General features: G+C 40.3%; 1 protein-coding gene across 2 annotated transcripts in view; it reads right to left on the bottom strand.

Annotated features, from left to right (window-relative positions):
• LOC126393894 (protein crumbs homolog 1-like) overlaps positions 1-22,732 on the bottom strand; it is a 129,480-nt gene that overhangs the window by 20,183 nt on the left and 86,565 nt on the right. For both annotated transcript variants that reach the window (XM_050050304.1, XM_050050303.1), the window contains exons 7-9: positions 10,024-10,977; positions 7,946-8,487; positions 3,432-3,597 (exon numbers count right to left, since the gene is read on the bottom strand). In XM_050050304.1, coding sequence (XP_049906261.1) covers positions 3,432-3,597; positions 7,946-8,487; positions 10,024-10,977 — 1,662 coding nt within the window. The remainder of the gene's footprint in view (positions 1-3,431; positions 3,598-7,945; positions 8,488-10,023; positions 10,978-22,732) is intronic.

Raw genomic sequence — 22,732 nt, 5'->3', positions numbered from 1 at the left:
GCTCAATACTGAACCAATTTTAGAACGAGTGGTACCCATGAATCATACGCACACATACACATGGGGAAATAGAGCCCAGGTTGAAAAATACCGAAATTGTCCTTTAATTTAAATAAATCTAATTTTGTGCTCTTTTGCGCTAAAAACAAAAAATATTCAAAAGAAAATGCCAAAATTATCTTAGACAACAAGGAAATAACTCAAGTTCCTCATATTAAATTCCTAGGAGTCATTGTTGATGAGAAGTTAACATGGAAACTCCATATAGATGCAAAAAGACTATGAAATCAATTGCTATCTTGAGCAGAGTTCGTTCACTGACCAATCATTCTTGTCATTTAACCTTGTAACTACAGTCTAATCTTTCCTTATATTATGTATTGTAATTCTGTTTGGGGCGCTACATGCTCTACCTATCTTAATAAGATTCTATTAGTCCAAAAAAGATTTCTGAGATTGATTTGTCTTGTTAATAGATGTTATCCTTCAGCTTCTTTATTCAGAAGATACAAACTTTTATCTATCTATGATGTAAACAAATACCAGATTTGTGTATTTATGTATAAATTCATACATTTAACTCATGACTTACCAAGTGTTTTTCAAAATCTTGTAATTTTTTCTTCTGATATTCACTCATACTCCACTAGACAGTCCAAAGACATTCATCGCCCTTTTTGTCGGACTTCCCTTGCTCAATTCTCACTGAGTGATAGAGGACCATCTCTCTGGAACAACCTATCTCTTAAAGCATCATCCTCACTGGCAATCTTCAAAAATCAAATGAAAAAGTATTTAATTAATCAACTTTAATGTGGAATTATTATTTTTTTCCTTGTTTGCATTGTCCTTGTTTTTGGTCTGACTATTTCTTAGTTGTTTGTGCATTGTCAAACACGTAATCTTATATTGATTTTGTTCATTTCATTTGCTCTTGTTTTGTCTTGATTTTTTTTTCCTAATTCCTCCTCCTTCTTGTCCTTCTGCTTTCCTTCCCGCTTTTTGTTTTTTTGTTGTTTTGTTTTGTTCATTTCTTATCCTTATTGTATGATTTAATTGAGGGGAGGTTCTTTGATAAGCCTTTAGTGGCTTCTAACCTCTCTGACATTTCCCTTTTAGTCTTGTAAATTTTTTTAACATTATGTGCAAATAAAACTAAACTAAACCAAGAATTATGTGTAAGTCACATGCTGATTCAAAACTTTGTATGATATAAGTCATGATTACAAAATTAAACAATCAGTGCACTGATTGGAAAACCACTTGCTGATGTGCTGTCCCTTGAAAAAAAGTGCCAAGTACTCTTTTGGGTAATGTTCAGATATGTGTAATTAATGATTGCACACTGATGACCTCAATTTAGTTGCTTTGTACAATTTACAATTTACATTTACAGAATCAATTTTTTTTTCCTCATTATGGTATCAGTATATCAATATAAGTGTATCTGTCTTGCTTTTATTTTTGCAGACACTTTGGATGTTCTACCAAGATGTTCTCCAAATAACCTAAAAAGTTGTGTTAGCCAGTTGATTATCACAGCTGGGAATACTTTAGTCAAGGACAAAAAATGTAAGCGTAATATTCATAATACACACACATCTGGATTGCCACACCCAATGGAGCAGGAACAAACGCCATTAATATAAGCACGGGCTGGCTTTGAAATTCTACTGCAGTAACCAGATGTGCAGGACTCGAGTTAGACTCGAGTTCCAAATATGATGATTTGAGACTTGCTTGACTAACATATGTGGTGTAGTAGAGGGTATATCCAGGTGTGCGGGGTATACCCACTTCTTTTCCTTGCCATTTACAGTATACCCACCTATAAGCCAAAAAGCCATTGAAATATCTAGGACAGTATATCCACTTCCTCCTTGGTAACCTACCCATCTAAATAGTAGTACACCCACCTCATCAACTACCACTACACCATTGACTAACATTGACAAAAGACTCTACTTGACTTTGACTTGATATTCATGACTTGAGACTTGACTTAGACTTGAGACAGATGACTTCAAAGGACTTGATTTTTTGTTTTGTTTTAATATAAGCATTTTAATAAAAAAATAAATAAATAAATAAAATTTGGATTCAAGTATTATGTTGTCGATAATGGTAGTAAGAAGAAAACAGTAGTATGCCGTCTGCAGTTCAAAAATCAGTGACACAACCACCACAACATCCAACTTCATCATCACTACAAAAGCTAGAAAGAAAGATGTCTTTTCAGCTAACTTATTGGCTGGTCAGATGTTAGCTTTCTAGCTAATGTTTGACCAAAATATCATAATTTCCTATGACTTTACATGTCACTTGCTTGACCTGAGCATTGACTTCACTTGGCTTGCTTGATGGTTAAGACTTGTGACTTGCTTGTGACTTACACATGCTGACATTCATGTCCTATTACTGCATATCGCTAACTCTGCTTTACTGCATGTCACTAACTCGGCTTTTTCTCCAGAGCCTTTGTGCTCCACTGTCTCCCAGGTTCCCTTGAATCGCAGCTACGCCTGGATCGTGTGTCGTGGTTGCACTGGTGCCGTGGTCCTGCTTGATGCCGACTACTACTGCTGTTATTATTAGTCATACTCATACTGTTATTATACACATATGATTATTATTGTCACATACATATACTAATATATATTAATATATACTTATAAAATATGCTACCAAAATTACTGTTATTATTATTAATATTATTACTAAATTGTAGCTATTGTCATTACTGCTTGCCCTGTATCTCTCTCTGGCTCTCCCTCTTTTTATGTATCATTTTGTCATGCGGATTACTGTTAATTTATCATGTTGATCTGTTCTGGACACACGACATCTATTGCACGTCTGTACGTCCTGGAAGAGGGATCCCTCAGTTGCTCTTCCAGAGGTTTCTACCATGTTTTTTCTCTCTTAATGGTTTTTTGGGGGAGTTTTCCCTTATCTGTGTGAGGGTCCAAAATGTCATATGCTGTAAAGCCCTCTGAGGCAGATTGTGATTTGTGATATTGGGCTTTACAAATAAAATTGAATAGAATTGAATTTTTTGGTTCAGGTAATCTGTTGTCACATTCCCTATGTGTCTACGTTGCTTCCTGTTGCCAGTTTTATTCCTGCTACTTGGAAAAAGCATCAACCATAAACTATACATTTGACGTAGCATAATCTTTCTTCACAGAACCTCTTGCAGTCAGACTCTTAAGGTAATGGAGTTTCTTCCTTCTCTTGCACTAAGCAGTTTTTCCTTCAATGTCAGTGAGGGTCTAAGGTAGACAGGCTGTGCTTAAACAACACTTCAGAAACTTCAAGACTGTAAATCTTATCAAGAAATTAAGAGCTAAACAAATAAACTTGACCTGACTTGACTTGACTAGCCCTGCCTTAACAAAGAGAGTAATAATCACTGTCAAAGGATTACTTACACTCATAACCATCCGGTAAGTCCACACAGCGCACTTTGTCAAGACAAGGATTATCAACACACCACAAACGTGTCTCGCACAGCCGGCCAGAGTAGTTAATGGAACAGTCGCACTTGAAGTCATTCCAAGTAACCTGACACTGTCCACCATTGAAACAGGGCTGATCCTGTGCACAGACAAACACAGATGTATTAGATGATGTCTTGTAAAATCTCTCACCTGATGCGACCACAGAGGTAAAAGCTGCAGAGAAGATCGAGCGGTAACTTACAGATCAAAGGTACTCCAGCCAGATCAATGTTAATAGGGTTAAGGCACTACAGTACAGCCCAGCTACCAGACAGCACTGCGAGGTGCTAACACAATTAGCATGGTTCAGTGTTAGAGCCAAACACTGGCAAAACATAAGAGCGTTTATCTGGAGTTTTTCCATTAAATCTGAATATTTGGCAGACAGTTTTGTCAATCTGTGATATGATGGATGTGATGCACTATGGATAATTATACAATGTAGCCATGCTATAGTGGCTCTACAGATGGCCCTGTCAGCCCACCACTTTGGTTGAAACTGAAATTTCTTAAAAATTACGAGATGGGCTGGAATTAAATTTGGAACATACCCCAGAGAAGGAATTTAAATGAGTTTCAGAATCTAAGTTGTACATTACCATCAGTCTGAGCTGCACTTCTTACAGTAATACTCATATACAGTAGCATGTTAACATCTAGAGATTGTATTGTAACGTGCTGACTTTAATTTGTTATTTTAAAGAAGAACTGAGCCAGGGCTGCTGAAGCTGGAGACATAGCCTACAGTAGGGCCTGTACTAGCAATAGTGGTAGCAGAAGCAGTAGTAGCAGTAGCAGAAAAATGTGCTGTAGAGCAGTGGTTTCCAACTCGTCCAGCCATGGGGTCCAGATTTCTCCTTAGTCATAATATACTCAGCATCACACTTGCATTTGGCCATGTCGTTGAGCTACTTTGCTGTCTCTCTCAAGTTGCTGTCAGTTAGTCACTCACTCTACAGGAGGAAACAGCAAAATAAAAACTCAGTGCCAGAAATTCACTGAACTTAAAGCAGCTGTGCAGAACTTTTTACCATTTATAAAACTGTCCCTAGTTCGTATCACCCCCCCCCCCCTTGAAGATCCACATATTTATTTGAACTCAACAGCGACAAAAAAGCCTTTCTCTATATGGCTATTTAGCGTAGCCTCGGTCGGGTCAGACACAGCAGAAGTCAGCAAACCAGAATATGGCACCCGGAGGCGGAAGTAAGTCTGCACGCCCGCAGCGGCCCGCAGCCATTAAACACCAGAAGAAGAAGGAGCCGTGTTTACGAGTAGGATTTAAGAAACAGCCTAACAGACATGTAGTAGGGAGTAGTGAATGATTTCGGACACATTGCCCACTCTTGTACAGTAGGTGGTGGTATGCACCTGGAAGTTGTTTGCGATCTGCCAATAAACTAAGAGAAGAAGAAGAGCCGTGTTTACAGAGAGTGTTCTTCGAGTAAGCTGTACGCAACGGGCATTGCTGAACACATAACAGTTTTATCAGATGTATCTATAAGGACTTGGTTGTACTTTCAATGTCATGGCAGATAAAGACGGAGCACCATCTAAAAGAAAAAGAACAGAAGAAGGCTAAACGGAACAGTGATAGGGCTCGAGCCCAAACGCGTGTAAACCTCGGTCGGGCATTCACCAAGTGGAGAGAGCTGAGAGATTTGAAAGGTTTTAAAACTGATCCCGAGTTGGCCCTTTTCCTAATCGACAGGTATGTAATTTTTGTTTTTATTTAGAGAATATACCGCAACTTGTTAGACGTTGTTTCACTTCAATATATGACGACATGGAAGTTATAAGCAAGCTAAATGTAGCTGATGTGAACCGCTTTTGTCTAGTAACATTATAACAAACGCCACAAAATTATCTGTGACTGTGACCATGAACACAAATATACAGCAGGCAGTTGTCCTCAGTTTATAAGAAATTCAGAGCTACACTAGAACATTTATGATTTTCCTCTCACTCTCCAAAACAAATGCATGCGGTAATTGCCGGTTGCAGTCGAGATTTTACGAATGAAGCCGAAGGCTGCAGTCGGAATTTTACGACACCAGGCTGTGGGTGTCATACCGCTTCAACCAAAAGGGGCGCTATAATCAACGAAAACAGAAAGTTCCGCACAGCTGCTTTAAAAAATAAAGTGTGTTTTTTACAAACGTGACACTGTTGCGAGTCACTTGTGGTCCGTTCAGAATGGACCTGCGACCCACTTTTGGACCATGATTCACCAGTTGGGAACCACTGCTGCAGAGAATAATAGTAGAAATAACACAGGTAATTGCAATGACAGATGAGTAGTAGTTAAGCCAGCCCACTCGCCAGATAAAATGTTGGCAATGTAGTTTTCTGCAAACCACAGATATGTTACATTTGTACGTCATTATGTGGTGGAATTGTTAAAATGCTGCGTTTCCTTACGTTTCAACAATGCTGTGGGTAATGTGTGTTTATATTTAGGCACAAAAACCACTTGGTTATGGTTAGGAAAAGATCATGTTATGGCTTAAAATGGTGTTTGCTGGTCTCAAAGAGTGGTCTGCAGCTCAGCAGCCATCTCTCCAATGTCTCACACCATCCACCATCCCATCCAGCTCACTATGAGGCAGTAAGCTCATACACATGTAATTAGAACTATGTCACTTTAAGGCCCAGACACACCAAACTAACTTCAGAGAACTAGTGGCAAGAAAGGCCCCCTGCTGCGTTGCCTCACATCGTCATGTCTTGGTCAAAAAGTTGGCCATGAACACACCCCAAAGACTACAGCTGACGGCCAACCAGCACGTACATACATTCTGCGCTAGGGATGTCCTGATCCGATATTCGGATCGGTATCGGCCGCCGATATTAGCAAAAAACATGCATCGGCATCAGATCGGACTGCATGGAAAAATGCTGATCCAAGAACTCCGATCCAGGTTTTCCGACCATCCCAGCGCTCCGCAATTCAAGCAGTCCATTCCAGTGATCCGCTCCAGCTCTTACTATCAATCCACCAGGCCAGCATGCAGACGGCAGACACACATGGAGGGAAGGGTAGGAAGAGTAGCGGTCAATTTAGTTAACTGACTATTTGTTTTCTGCTCTGGTTTTTTGAGAATGATATTTTTATTTGGTTTACACTCTTACTGTTTAAGTACTGATTGAGCACTGATAGCATTGTTTTGGGCACAATTAGTGAAACTGGAGCATGGATGGACTATTGCTTGTTTAAACAGTTGTACAATATTGTGTGTGGTTTTTTGTCCCCTCTGTTGGTCCCAGGAAACAGCAGCACCAGGCTGGCACTGACACTACTAAAATAACTGAACAGGAAAGGCTGCATTGTTTGTTAAATGTCAACAATGTCTTGTGGTGTTAATCTATTTTTTATTTATTAGGGGGCCAAAACACAAGTGTATGGAGTCTTGCTGCTGTGTTAATTTCAATATTAGACATTTTAAAGATTTCTTGTGTTAATTTATTTTCTATTTATTAAGGGGCCAAAGCAGCCAAAGCAAACCAGCTATATTTTTTATTTAATGTTAATGCTCAAGTTTAAAGTTTGTTTATTTAACCCTGTTAACAATAAACAGGTCAGTTTCTCATACCAACTGTTGTGGATCATTCTAACTAACCCGATTAAGTAGTTCTTCTTGTTAGAGTAATATCGCTTGATCAAACCTTTTCTAACATGACTGACAACAAAATAAGTGAATATGTATAATACGTGCTTGGATCGGATCGGTATCGGCCAAAACTCAAGGCTGTAATATCGGTATCGGATCGGAAGTGGAAAAAGCTGGATCGGGACATCCCTATTCTGTGCCTGTGTGAGAGGAAATAGCTCGCCACACCAGCAGACGGCGGTAGTCTGTAATCTTCATTGATAAACAGAAACCAGAAGACTGTCTTGATGCTAGTTAGCCAGTTAGCACAATAACAACACAATCCAGTGCTGAGAGAGAAGAGCATACATATATATTACTGTGTTGAATGGGCCAAAATAAAACTGATAGGGGCCAACAAGGGGCAATGGTGCAAGACACACCACACCAACTAGGGCAACAGATGCTCATCGACGGTCCAACATTGACCGATGTCCAACTGTCAGCTTGGTGTGTCAGGGCCTTAAGAAATACTGATATGATGAAATGTACAAATGAAACCTATACGTGGTTCGCAGAAATGTACAATGCTACCGTTTAAAGACATTAGCAGTAGGTTTAAAAGACCCCGGACCAAAATGGATGAGATTAGTATGGGACCCTTTAAATTAAATAAAATTTTGCTGTGGTGAAAAAAAAATCTTAATTGTATTCCCATACTAAATGATCAGTAACATTGCAAAACAAACAAAGTCAGTTCAGCTATTCTCTACAGAAGCACACATTTCAACGAAGTGTGTTTTGTTTTGTACTTGAGGTGATAATCATACAGCAGGCTATACATTTCTCATTTACCTTGCATGTGTCATCACTTTGGCATCCTGGCAGCACATTCTGCTCTGTCCTTGCCTGGTAAACTTCCACCCCCTCCAGATGATCCTCAGTGGTCAGATGTTTGTGGTCCAGCCGAAAGTCTTGCAGGCAGCCCTTGAGATGTCCACCCCAGGCATATATGCCCTTACCTGCAGGAAGCCCTCCCAAATACGCCACATCCCCTGCCTCTACACTCACGTTCCCTAAGGCGCGATGATACCCTGCTTTAGGGAAAACCACATGGCCATACTGTACCTTTACAGTCACTAAATTATTGTTGCCGTCAGTGACGAACTTGGCCTCTGACAGCAGTGTGGTGTGAGGGCTGTAAATAGCAACAGTGCCCTCTTTCAGATAGATTGTAAGGTAGGGCTTTCCTTCTCGTCGGAGCTGCAGCAGCAGACCGTTGTGTTTGAGGGAGCGCATCAAAAAGGAGATGGTGAAGTTGTCTCCATGGGTATCTGAGATGTTAAATGCAGCATAGCTGGTGGTGTTCTCATGACCAAAGGTCCAGGATGGGTACTCTGAGGAGAGGTTGGAAAGCACAAAGTTGTCAGTATCTTACCCCAACACCTTGGCACATGCTTACTCCTGTTTCAACAATACTGTATTTTGGCTTCCTTGAAGGGGCACTCTAGTTTTACATATCAGTGTAGACTATTCAGGAGACTATTCAGCCTGTGAAACGGTTTTATAATATCTTGGAAGGCTACGGAGGACCTCTTTCGAAACACATCACTTGTGTGTCTTGGCCTGCACTAAAACAGTACAACTTTTTAAAGGAAATTTTGACATTTCTGCTTTTACCAGGAAGGGTCGCATTATAGAAAGTGTAGGATCCAGTGCTTTTTGGAGATCGATCCATACTGTAGGGGATAAATGTCAGGATATCTTTGCCTCTACTGCCTTGATTTCCTTTTATGTCACATGTGAAGCACTTCAAATTAACTTGCGATTGGAAGGCACTATACAAATAAATTTGCTTGACCTTTGCCTTATTGTTTATTTGATGCCCCAACTTTATGGCAGTACAACATTTAATTACTGGACTTACACTTTAAAGGTGCAGTGAGTAGGATTTAGTTGAATATATTGGTAGAAATGGAATATAAGTATGTATTCTTTAGTGTATAATCAACTGAAAATGAGAATTGTTGTGTTTTCATTACCTTAGAATAAGTCGTTTATATCTATGTAGGAAGCGAGCCATTGTTTATGGTAATCATCTTGTTGCACTGCCATGTTTCTACAGTAGCCCAAAAAGGACAAACCAAACACTGGCTCTAGATAGGGCCATTTACATTTTTGTGTTGGCCAACATAGTTAGTAGCCCCTCCAAGGTGAACAGCATTGGAAAAACTTTTTTTTTTTTTTTCTTGAAACTGTTTTAATCAGTGTTTTTACCGGTGTAAATCACTGGGTCGGTTTGTTTTGGAGAGAAAGAGACCTCTGCAGATATTTTGGCTCCTGGTAAAAACCTCCTGAATGTCTGGATCTTAAGTTATCAGAGAAAAAAGGAGAGCAAAGATCAGCAGGTACTGTGTTAACTGTCTGTGTCCAACATGTCAAACAGTGTTGGAGAAACACTAATTGGCAAAGTGTTTTTTCAGTCTCAAAAATTACATTTAGACATGATATTTATATGTTGTTGTTTTTCTTTTGTTTTTTTGCACGTGAATTTGTAATTGTAATTTGGCATAACAGAAGCCCTAAACAGCTAATTCTGTTACATAGTGGAAGAGGTAAAGAAGCTCAGACTTCGATTTATCCAGCTTTGTCTAGTCAAGGTGTTTGTTGAGTGATCATTAGGAAGGAGTTTGATTTCATTCATACATTTTGTTTTGTCTTTGACTAGGATATAAAAATCTGCTGTTGTTTTTAGTGTTAGCTGTAAGACAAGAGTCCCACCTACAAAAGCATTCTAACAGTTCCTGAAACACGACTTAGAGACCCCCACTCTGATTGCTAGCAATCTATCCAGGGGTCCATAAATAGGGCTTTTGTGCTAAAAGTTGAGTGCATTCCTGCAAACCTATAAGGTATACTGTATCTACTCTTACCTTTCTCACAGCTCTCTCCATAGTAGGGCCGATGACACCGACAGCTGGAACGAACCCACATGTCCACACACTGCCCATGCCGCATACATGGGTCATCTTGACACCACTCTTTTTTGCTGCATCCTATTTCCAAGCCCTGGTTCTCCTCTCTGATGAGGTCCTGAGGTAGAAGCAACTTGTGATCAACTTGAAGGTCTTCCATGCAGCCAATGAAGCCCCTTCCGCTGGACGTATGGGCTAAATATTCCTGCGGTGCCCCTCCAACATATAGCTGTTCAAAGAAGCTAGGCTGCAGGAAGATCAGATGGTTGTAGCCCTCATTTTTCACCAGGCACTCTTCCTCACAGCCAGGTCCGGTTACAACCAGAACCAGCCTCTCATCCATGGTGACAGTGGCCTGGTGCCATTCCCCGTCATTGACTGGGCCAGGGTAAATAACCTGCAGTACCTTTCCAGACTTCACCCTGGCTTGAAGGGAGCCTCTGACAAGCTCCAAGGAGACAAAGTGCTCCATGCTGCCCCGGTAGTACAGCACCATGTCAGGCAGAGTGCTCTTGAATCGGAGCTGCATGTGGAGCCCGTGATTGTGGTCTTTAGTCTCCCTTTTTGTCCTGTTTTTGGAAACAGGCAGCTGCATGTGGACATAGCCCTCAGAGTTGAAAGAGAAGGTGGTGGAGGTGTTGCAGCGTTCTCCAGTCCAGCCAGGCGGACACAGGCAGGTGTAGCTGTGCTCTCCTTCATCGGTTAGCACAGAGACACAACCTGCTTCATGCTGACACTGGTGCTGTTGGCAGCCGACCAGACGGACGTCACAGTCTTGCCCACCCCATGGCTCCTGGCCAGGCTCTGGCATGGGGCAGAGACACCTATAGGAGTTGGCAGCGTCTTTACACGTGGCGCCATTCTGGCAGGGACTGCTGTCACACTCGTTGACGTCCACCTCACAGTGTACACCTGCATGAAGAGGCACTCACATTTAGTACTACAACTTCATAGTCAGACAGTCAAAACACAACCTTCACATGGATCATAGTGGAAGTCATATTTAATGGTAATTTAATCACATAAATCTGAATAATCAATGAAGCAACAAGGGGAATGCACTGGGAGCCTGGAGAGTCAAACTACAGTAAATGACTTAATTAGATACAGAGCTAATGCATGTATATATACAAATGAACAGGCAGGTTTGCTTAATAACACAATTAGAGGAGAATTAGATTTGCACAAATTTCCTTGATGCAATTAAACCAGTATCTGTCATCCTGATTGTATCAGCAAGACACTGAAATTATGCATTATATGCTGGTCAGACAAACTTGTGCCACACACATCCTGTACTGTCCGTCCTGGTTTCAGTAGTCAAATTCACCTAATCAAACCGCATTCAACATTAAGCCCTAGCAGCAGCAGCAGTCAGCTTGCATTAACATAGTCCTTTAAAATACTCTACACCCTAGGAACCCTAAAGCTGTTCATCCTCTCGGTGCCAAGACTCCACCCTCATACACAAGCATGCAACTTTATGCTTTGTTAATTTAGCAATAAAGTGCTGTAGCATACTGTACCTTTCAGCTGCCAGGGCCCCCAGCAGCAGCACAGAAGCAGCAGCAGCAGCAGCATCAACCTGCCTCCCCCCATGATCCACTGTGGCAACAACCAACTCATTCCTCACAATGCTGGATGACAGAAGTGACACAACCAGTCTCTCTCTCTCTCTCTCTCTCTCTCTCTCTCTCTCTCTCTCTCTCTCTCTCTCTTTCTAATTTACAGAGCAAAAGCTCCTTCACTCCTCCACTCTGTACCAGACAGACAGGCAGAAGTGATTACAAAGCAGTCCTGCCTACCTTTTCTTTTCCTCCCTCTCTTTCTCCCTCCTTCATCCCTCCCTGAATCCCTCCCTCACACCCCCTGCTCCTCTCCTGTCTGCAGCCCAGCCCAGGCAGAGCGGTAAGCCTCCAGCGTCCAGCTGGCTCCTGTCAGTGTTTGACAAGAGGAATGCAGTGCTGCACCCCCTCCCTGCTCCATGTGCTGGCCTGTGGAGGCCCTGCCCACTAGCAGCTGAAGCTGCTAGATTGAACCTGCAGGAGGTGCTGCAGGTTCAAGGTTTCAGGCCTGGGCATGGTTGGAACCATACATGGAGCCCATATTGATCTTTTATTAACGTTTGAAAAGCAGCTAGTCAGTCTCAACCCCTTGTGATTATATCACATTAGATTTATTGCCTGTGGGAAGACGTAAACCTCAACTGATCAAGCACCAAAATTATTCAGCTCAATTAAGAATGGTGTGCTTGTATTTTTCTCATTCATAACATTCATGCTTTCCAAAATATTCAGTGTTTTTCAGGCATCGTTCCCCAATCAAGCAGAAGAGAGGACTGTTAAAACTTGAAACAAATTTTTCAAGTTTTTTCAAGCATTTTCAACTCCTATTTCTCCTATCATACATTCACGTAAAAAAAAACAATCAAACTTTAAAATGTTCCCCATCTTTCATACATTCTGGCTTGTATTCAACTTTCAAATCTTATTCGAAATTTTTGAAATATTCAAACTTGTTTGAAGCTTGGTAAAAATGCCCTTCTCAGGTTTTTACATTGGTTTCTATGGGATGGAATGTTCATAGCTAGAGCTGAGGAGTCAACCGTCAGAGTGCAGAGCGCTTCTTAAACATTTCTCTTTAACTTGCTGTTAATTTGACCTTAATATGACCATCTGTCAGATTTCAGATGTTATGGCACCTCTAATTTTTAAAATCCAACTTTATTGTCAAAATTCTGTGTTTTGTTTTATGCTTGCCAGAGGTGAATGGGAAATGGGACTGCGGGGTAAAATTTCAAATTATTGAAAATGTTATGTTTAAATTAAATGTTCCCTTAAAATTGAAACAACAGTTTGCCTAAGTCAAACTATTCCTTCATGTATTGTTTAATTCGGCCTTTATTCATGTAAAGACTTGATGAAAGAAACTTGGCTGAAGGATGATAGAGCAGCTTTTATTATTATTCTTCAGAAATGTTTTGCAAATTCCTGTGAGATGGTACATCGTAGAGACATGAAATTTTCACCAGTGATTGGAAGTTGTGTGCAATTGTTGCTCAAGATATATAATGCCATTAGGCCAGATGGGAGCGCTATAATAAAGGTCAAGAAAAATTTGGTTTTGAAAGTCCACCACCCACGCACCGTATGTCAGATTGACTTGAAACTTGACACACATGGTCAGGTGAAGGGGTCCTACAAAAGCCTGAAAAACCCTGAAGGTCCGCCCACTACATTGTCGGCCATATTGGATTTTTTGTGAAACACCTTTTTGACATCTCCTCCTAAGCCACTGATCCGATTGCACCAAACGTTCGTTATTAAAGACTTTTTGATATGTCATTGCCTTTTGATGATATTGACCAATGAACTTTAGAGGGGGCACATCTCAGCACAATTGACACCAAATTTGTAGGAAGTGTCGACATAAGTATCTGAATCGTACCCTGAAAGTTTGATTTAAATCAACCAATAGGGGTGCTACAGTTGCAAAAAGTTGATATCTCATAATCAGCCAAAGATATTTGTACGAATCTTGATTTGCATCATCTAGGGTCATGTCTCAGTTGATGCACAAAATTTGAAAATGATTGCTTAAAGGGGGTGTGGCTTATTACATTAAATCTTAATTTCAAGACATTTCACATTCCAAACTTCAAAAAATCATAATAAATCATCAGTGTGTCAAATAAAGCTGAAATTATTTCAGCACATCCACTGAACTGTGACAAAACTTTGCTGCGCTGCAACCTATAGTTGATTCAGAAGTCCGTCACTCTATATTTTTAAGAATACGTAAAATTAATTAACATCTCTGTCTCCAAAAGTCATCTAAATGCAACCACCACTGCCAAAGACATTCTTTGGATACTAGATGTCACATGTTTCAAATGGTGTTCAGATTGGTTTAAGGACCTGGTGACCTATTTTTTTTTTTTAACATTTTAACAATTTATGCCAATTTTAACATTATACTCAAGGAAAAAAAACACTATGGGAAGAACCAGCTATCGCTCAAGTTAAAAGAGCTTGTAGGAAGGCAGAGCGACAGTGGAGAAAATCTAAACTGGAAGTGCATCAGGTCATTTTAAGTCAACAACTAGCTTTACTGAACAAAGAGACCCGCAAAGCTCGTCATATCTATTTTTGGAAAGTTATAACTGTTAAAAAAAAAACAAAAAAAACCCAAGCACTCTTTTCTCCACTATCAGCCGCCTTCACCCAGAGCCCAACCTGATCAACCTTACATTGAGTTGTGAGGATTTTGCCATCTTTTTCAGGGATAAGATAAGAAACATCAGACAGCGTATTTAAAAAAAAAAAAAAAGTATTCCCTGGCCTGGTTATGACAAACAACTCTCCTCTTCCTTATAGCTGGAGCACATTTTCTACTGTCAAAAAAGATCAGCTCAGGAAAGTGGTCAATGATCTCAAAACCTCAACTTGATCTTGACCCAATCCCCACCCGTTTGGTTGTATTGAGGATGTTCTTGAAATTGTAAATCAATCTCTGCTCAATGGTACTTTCTCCACGGCTCTAAAAACCGCTTTTGTCAAACCCCTTTTAGAATTCTAGTGCAGACCTTCTGGTCTTAAGCAACTTCAAGCCCATTTTCTAATCTACCTAATACCTCTACCATAATACTGAAACAGCACTAGTAAAAGTTGTAAATGATCTTAGAATGGCACTTGATAAGGGAAAGACCTCATTTCTTTTCCTTCTCAACTTAAGTGCAGCTTTTGACACCACTGATCACAGCGTCCTTCTAAAACGGCTCCATATCAATCTAAACATTTCAGGCTCAGTTCTAACCTGGTTCAAAACCTATGACAGGAAGATGTACATATCATTCTCTTCAGATGATATAAGCCCAATTGAAAAACTGTCATGCTGTATTGATCAAATTAATATGTGGATGTCCCAAAAAAATGTTTATCTTAGAAACATTGCTCATGTGCAACCTCTTTTATCTAAAGAACACAATGAAAAACTTCGGTGTTCATGCTTTCATCTCCTGCAGACATGACTACTGTAAGCCCTTATTCTCAGGCCTCTCAAACAAATCTTTAAACAAACTGCAGATGATCCAAAATGCAGCAGCATGTCTACTCACTAAGACAAAACATCAAGAACTCATTACTCCAGGTTTAAAGTCTCTTCATTGGCTTCCCCTTCATTTTAGAGCTCACTTTAAAATTTTGCTTTTAGTTTTTAAATCTCTTAATGGTCTGGCTCCTCACTATTTATCTGATATGTTGGTCAAATACATTCCCTCCAGATCCCTAAGATCTTCCACCTCTGGTCTACTGAATGTCCCCCAGAGTAGAACTAAAAGGCATGGTGATGCTGCATTCTGTGTCATTGGCCCTCATCTCTGGAACAGCCTTCCAGAGGACATCAGACGCTCTGAGTCAGTAGATAGCTTCAAACGAAATCTTAAAAAATCTTTTTGGACTTGCACTTTTGTAGCTTTTATTTAATGAATTGGTATCAAACCTAAATTGGATTTTAATGTATGCGTTTGTGTATGTGCGTGTATGTGTGAGTGTGTGATAGAATCTTCTTAATCCCAGTGTGATCAAGGTTCGAACAATAACGCATTATTTTTTACCTTTTATCATGTTAAACGTATGCTGCTATTTTGTCTCTTTGACAGCCCCACACTTGTAGTCAAGCCACCAGAGCAGCTTCCTGCTTCCTGCTGTGATGCACTTTTTTAAATTGCTTCTTTCACGTTAAAAGACTCCCAGACAGCTCAGTTGAAATGTAAAAGTAAAACCCACCTTGTGTCAAATGGAATTAAATTATCGCTGTACTTTGAGTTTGAGCTCCCACCTATCAGCTGAGCCTACAGGTGCAGCTAAAAAGACTGATAACAGCAGGCAACTGCATCGCCAAAGCCAGCAAAGCACTAATGTTATTTTGGAGTGAGCAAATCACTACAGACCTGTGGATGAAACACAGTCTGATAAGTTAACTGCAGTGCTTGTTAAATGGACTTTTAAATCCTGTGTGTAATTTATCCTGGCTTCACATGAGAAGGGCAAAACTTCACTAGCCGCTAGGCACACTTATTCAATGTAAAATGTCATAGGCTTGTGCTAATAATGTTAGCATGTTGTATTTGTGGGGAAAACATATCTAGTATAAGACAATTCATTTGTCAGTGAACCTTGCAGGTTATAATGGAGCAGAATTTCGCAATGTTACCTTTGTTAAAAGTTACTGTTGTGCCTGGCTTCATATGAGTAGAGAAAATCTCTTGCTTGCTTGTGCTAGTAACGTTAGCATGTTGAATTTATGGGGAAAATGTGTCCAGCAAAAGCCAAGTGTTTTGTCTGTCAACCTTGCAAATTATAATGAAGTCAATTTGTGCACTTTGAAGGTGTCTCTATTAAGCCATGTCTTATGTGTCTTTTAGGTATCTTTTGAATCATTCAAACTTTACAGCACTTCCAGCCCATTTAATTCTCATTCCAAAGTATTCAAATATCGCTGCTTTGTAAGTGATATTGGTATCAGACACCTGATGCCAAAAGATGCCTTTCGCGGTGGTATGATACAGCACCAGCCGGAGTAAGCTGGCAATGCAGCTGGATGGAACCTCTCTCTGTGTTGTGACACGCCAGCACTTGCCGCAGCAGTATGATAAGGTGGCATCAGCTCATAACATGGCTGGACGCCATCTGTTGTGGAGGTATGATACGCAGCTGGATGCCATCACATGTAAACACTGCTGGTAAAGACCTATTATAACCCCACCGCCTACTAGTGCTTTGGCAGTGTAGCTGCAGAGCGACACAGACACTCCATCACACAAGTATTATGTATTGAGGGGACGTCCTCAGGTTGGCATGTTGTGACCAGTCATATGCTTTACTATTGCAGGGAACAATAGTTTAACACACACAGGATCTGTATGAATCAGAGAATGCAACTAAACAGGAACTCCTGAAAAGTGCAAATGCTTTCAAATTTTTATTTTTTTTTTAAAATTTAATATACTTTATTAATCCCCGAGGGGAAATTCAATTTTTTCACTCTGTTTTCAATTACACACAGGTCCAAACACACACGCACAAACAGGACCTATACATGCACTTAGTGGAGGGATGTCAGAGTGGGGCTGCCCATGACAGGCGCTCCGAGCGGTTGGGGGGTTTGGTGCCTTGCTCAAGGGCACCTCGGCAGTGCCCAGGAGGTGAACTGGCACCTCTCCAGCTACCAGTCCACGCTCCATATTTTGGTCCGGGCGGGGACTTGAACAGGCAACCCCCTGGTTCCCAACCCAGGTCCCTATGGACTGAGCTACTGCCGCCCAAATTCACCGGGTATCACTGAAAGTGAGTAATCAAAATTATATCAGAGTAACTGCACTTTCACATTGTGAAACACTGTAATCCTTTTGAACAAACAAACAGTCAAAACAACACTGTAACTGACAGAATAAGCACTTTGAAGTTGTCTCCTACCTTTACGTCATGGCTTCAGACCACGATGTTGTAGCAGTGCAGCACTGATTTGAAATAAATAAATCTAAAAGTCAACTCTGTCTGGTTCTGTAGTAATTGCTAAATCAAGCTATTAAAGCATATACATGTTGCTGATGACATTATGAGTAAACCTAAGGAAGCCAGAGTGTGAAAAGCGTTATGAAATTTAATCAAACTAATAACCCTAACCCTAACCCAGACATACGTAGCTCCTCCTAGTCTGGCCCAAATACTAATGAGGAGCGTCCCAAGAGGGAATCATCTCTACCAGTTTAACAGCCATTTATAATGACGAACACCTCATGCACGTGAAAGGTCGACTTCTTGCACACATGCCATACAAAGTTAATAGGATCATATTTTTGAGCCATATGGAGCTTGCTGTTGCACAAGAGTGACATGTTTAGAGTGTAGCATACCAGAGAAATGAAGTGTAGATCATTTGGGAAAAAAGCCCTTGTTTTGCTCACAATGTTTTGTACCGTGTTTTTTTTCATCAGGCTTTAATGAGGCTCCTAAGATGCTTTGCTGTAATCTCCTCCTCCTCCCCCTAACAAATTTCATAGGAGACCCTGTTTAATACCCACGGCGGACGCCTGACATATGGCACCTTTTATTGGCTTTGCTGTTGTCTGCTATGTTCCTCCATACCATATGCCCTCTCATCCCCTTCTATCCTCTGCTATGCTCTGTTGTGCCCTCCTCATCACATGGCCATAATACTGTTGGCAAATTAAATTAGCCTCTCATTTTGTTGATGAGAGCATCTGGCTGAATTCCTCACCTCTAAATCCACATTGTGCATTTGAAGGTCAGTTTTTGGTGCAGATCCCCCTGTTTTGAGTGATGCAGTGACAAATCTCCTTTAATGAGGGATTAATAACCTTGGCTGGCCGTGAGGAATGATCAGCAGGAGGAAGATTAACCCTTTATTGTTTGGCAAAGGAGATTCTGAGACCTGGCATGAAGGTTATCTGCCAACACTGGCTTCTACTGAGGACAATCATTTCAGTTCACTTGACATGTTGTCCTCCAAAGGAAAAGTTCTTTTTGCAGTGATGCAAACCAGTACACAAATAATTATTACTATTACCTAATAACTTGTTATCACTGTCGGAGAAAGTTGGCTTGTGACACATTTCAGAGGAATCTGATATTTACACATTACAATAAATAAATGTCCATGTGATAAAAAAGTCAAACAAAATAAAATAAGATGCTGTAGATATCAATGAATCTGATTCATTGATTGATAGTGTAATCCATAAAACGTTTGCCAATGAAGGAATACAACTCCCTAAATTCAAAAGATTGATATATACAGGCATGGATCGTGAACGACAATGAGTGTCGTACGCGATAATCCATCGTTTCATCTCGTGTAGTGTGTCATAGTTAACGACAACCGACACCACGTCTGGGACACCTCACGACGTTCTGACGTCTAGCATGTTTGATTTTATTTTTGTCGTTCACGACTTCTGTCACAGCCGTCACTTTGACCAATAGGAACACAGAGTGATCTGCTGTACGACAACAACACCCCAGGGTTTTTGGTATTTCCTCTAGGGACATTACCACACAGAGTAAAAAGGGAAAAATGATGGTGTGAAACAGCAGAGGCACTTTAGCAACCTGGTGAGTACTGCCATTAGCATCAAGCTAGCAAACAATTTCTTTTAGCTGTTCCCTAATTTAATTTTAACAATTTTTTCAATCTTTTCCTCTTTTCCAAGTTCTCGTTTTATTTTATGGAAGTGATCAGTGTAAGTGCACTTGTCCTTTAAAAATCAATAAAAAATAAAAGCTAACAAAATAAAAAACGCCTGGTACATTCGTTACAGGCTTATCAGTTTGTAGAACAAGTTTGTAGAACAGTTTTGAACATTTAGAACAAGAGGCTGCACTGCAACGTGCAAATCACTCCTTCTTGTGACTGCCCGCGCTTTCCCTGTCCTCATGGCTGCAACTTGTGCTCTCTTCATCTACTTCACTGCCACTGCTGTACACAATTTAAAAAATACAACACCCATAATTCATGTAGGAACTGCTGCAACCAATGTGCAGCCGGCAGGAGCTGCAGGACTACTCAACCACCATGATCAGTTTTTAATGTTTTATCAGGCAATAACTACTCCAGACTCTGCTCTAGTGTAATTTTCGGGACAATTAGGGCAGAATTCGGGATTCGGGACAACTGCTTGGATTTCGAGACTGTCCCGAATTTTTCAGGATGTCTGGTCACCCTAGTTAAATGCCACAGGTCATAAACACAAGCTTAACAGTTGTCACTAATGGATCCACCAGTCTTTCTGGCCAAATTAGCTACTTGGCCCGCCAGCATAGCTGCTGACTGCTGTGGGTGTGTTCTTTGAACTAATGTTAGCTGCTGAATGAGAGGATATAGCCACTTAGCAGAGGGTGTGTGCTGTGCAACCATAGACTGTGTGAGCTACACTAAAAAGCCCAATTCACTCTCTCAACTTTTTTTTTTTTTGGAAACATTCAAAACTTTCAGTTTAGAGCAATACAGTAACATAAAGGTTTTGAGTACACCAGACACAAAATAAACGTTGTTGCTGTTGTTGTTTGAGCATTTAATTATATATGAACAAAGAACATTGAGTTAACATTTTACAACATCTTTTTTTTAATATCATTTAACTATAAAATTATAATGTCGTGAGCTGAGGTTTCGTGATAGCAGGAATAAAGCAAAGAAATGATTTCTGAACCAGGAAGTGCTCTTTATTTCACCTCAGCACAACTTAATGTTAGACATATCCACACAGGTGGGAGGTCACCAGTGATGGGAATAACAGCGTTATAAATAAACTACATTACTAACGGCACTACTTTTTTCAGTAACGAGTAATCAAAAGAGTTACTGTCTCCCCCGTTATAACGCCATATACTCACAAAAAAATGCACCGTTACTCGGCTTTACTTAAGTTCACTGAAGCAGCTTTCACCCAAGCAAGCTCCTTCTCAGCGGAGCTCTAAAGTTTTTGTCTTTGGTAAGGGCAGGTGAGGGGGAAGGGAGGGAGAGACAGCCGCATAAGTGATGATGATTGGCTTAGGGAGAGTAAAATTTCATCATAAACCAATCAGAGGCAGAGTAGGGTGGGTATTCACAAGTACACAAGCAGGGTTGTCAGGTCTGCTTATTAGCCGCAACTTTGGGCTTGTAAAGTAACTTACAGTCGCGGGTTGCAGTTTTTTGGGCTTGTTTCTTGTTTCTAAAGTGGAGTTGCTTATTTGGGCTGGCTCTCTAAATGTTGCCTTTCTTTATAGAGATCCGTCTAATAAGTTATTTAAACACATGATAGTATGTCGGGCTGCAGGATGTTTCCACAGCTCTGCTCCCTCCGCCCCTCTCCCTAGGCAGTGTGCAGATTCAGATTCTGTGTGAAATATGTACTCATCATTCAGATCTTGTCCAGCATACCAGCACTGTTACAGTGAAAGTAAAATGGCTTATTATATGCAACTTCTTTCATTCATTCATTTATTCTTTTGGTCGGCTAGTATTCAATGTTGAGTTTCATTACATACAGTTGAGTTTCATTACAAACAGTTCCATTAGCGGGGGGGTCCAAGCAATTTGACATATTTGAGCATTTTTATAAAAAAATAATGCTATAGTTACTTTTCCAGGTAATTAGTTACTTTTATAGTGCAGTAACTCAGTTACTAACTCAGTTACTTTTTTGGGGAAAGTAACAAGTAACTATAACTAATTACTTTTTTAAAGTAACGTTCCCAACACTGGAGGTCACTAACTGTATATAGGACTTAACTGGTGCAAAATGTCTTTTACCACAACATTAACTGTAACCCATTAGAACCATTGTGAAATACATGAACATTAATCACTGTGTAATGGGTAACGTAAGTGATTCAGAACACATTTAAACACAGTTTTCTTTGGCTTATGGCCTTAAACACATTGTCTCATGGCATGCTGGGAAACTTCACCCATTTAGCTCCAACACACCACAATATGTTATGTGTACAATGATAGTGTTGTTTATGGGCCTTAAACTATTAAGGTGAAATGTGCTTTATAAATTTTAGTCAAATTATCTCAAAACTCAAAAACTATTAACTTGCCATAAAAAAAAATGATGGAGGGATGAGTTTTTGTGTCAAGTGAACATAACTTTTTTGTCATTTTGACAATCCAGGACATCAGTGTAGACTTAACATTAAAATTTTGTGTCATGAATGGAATGGGATTTACAGTGCACTGAGTTAGCTGCTAACAAGAGTCTGTTGCTGCACGGTGGCTCGTTACTTGGCTCAGGGTGTGTGTATGCTACTGTGCTACTGCCTTAGTTCCTAACAATTGTCCATTATTTTCATATGAGCTCCTTCAGTGGACACGCCCCCAGCATCTCTTTTTTTCACAATTTTGAAACCTATTATTCAATTGGTGATTTTTTTAATCTTTCTAATTTGGCTGGGTGGTTAATGACACATTTTTCTATGGTATGACAAAATCATTACACATACTTTTTTTGCTTGCTGCTTGCGTTACCTGGACTTTAAAGAGGGTAATCTGGATTCGCTAAAATGGTCAATGGTTAATGGACTTGTATATGTATAGCACTTTTATAGTCCTCTGACCACACAAAGTCCTTTTACACACCCTTTCACACACACAGGCTGAGGCTACCATACAAGGTGCTATGTTACTCCATTAACCATTGACAAACACTCACACACACTATGACATGCTGATTGGAGGAACCAGGGATCAAACCTCTGATATTCAGATTAATGGACAACCTGCTCTACCTCCTTGTAGGCGCCGCATTTAAATTTATTTGTATTCACATAATTAATTTTTTTCTCTCTATTGGTTTGGCATGGTACATGGCGGAGAGAAGGGGGTGACAGCAGACACCATCATTGACCTCAGCTTCAGCTTCACTACAGCCATAATAACATGGGTGGAACCTGCAAATGCTACAGTTAAAATCACTGCATCATGTCATGTCATGTATTTTTTTTTGTTTTGTTTTGTGTGCCACAGTGAATGCTAAATATTCTATGTAATGATTATTGGAAAGAAGGCTGCCAGTCTGACACACACTGCACCTGCACTCTCCCTGTGGTAAGAACAAAGGAAACTGGAATAGGGGTTAAAGGAAAAACCCAATCTTGAA

This window comes from Epinephelus moara, chromosome 8 (genome assembly GCF_006386435.1).
Source record: "Epinephelus moara isolate mb chromosome 8, YSFRI_EMoa_1.0, whole genome shotgun sequence".
NCBI lineage: Eukaryota > Metazoa > Chordata > Actinopteri > Perciformes > Serranidae > Epinephelus > Epinephelus moara.
This window is presented reverse-complemented; position numbering and strand designations above follow the sequence as displayed.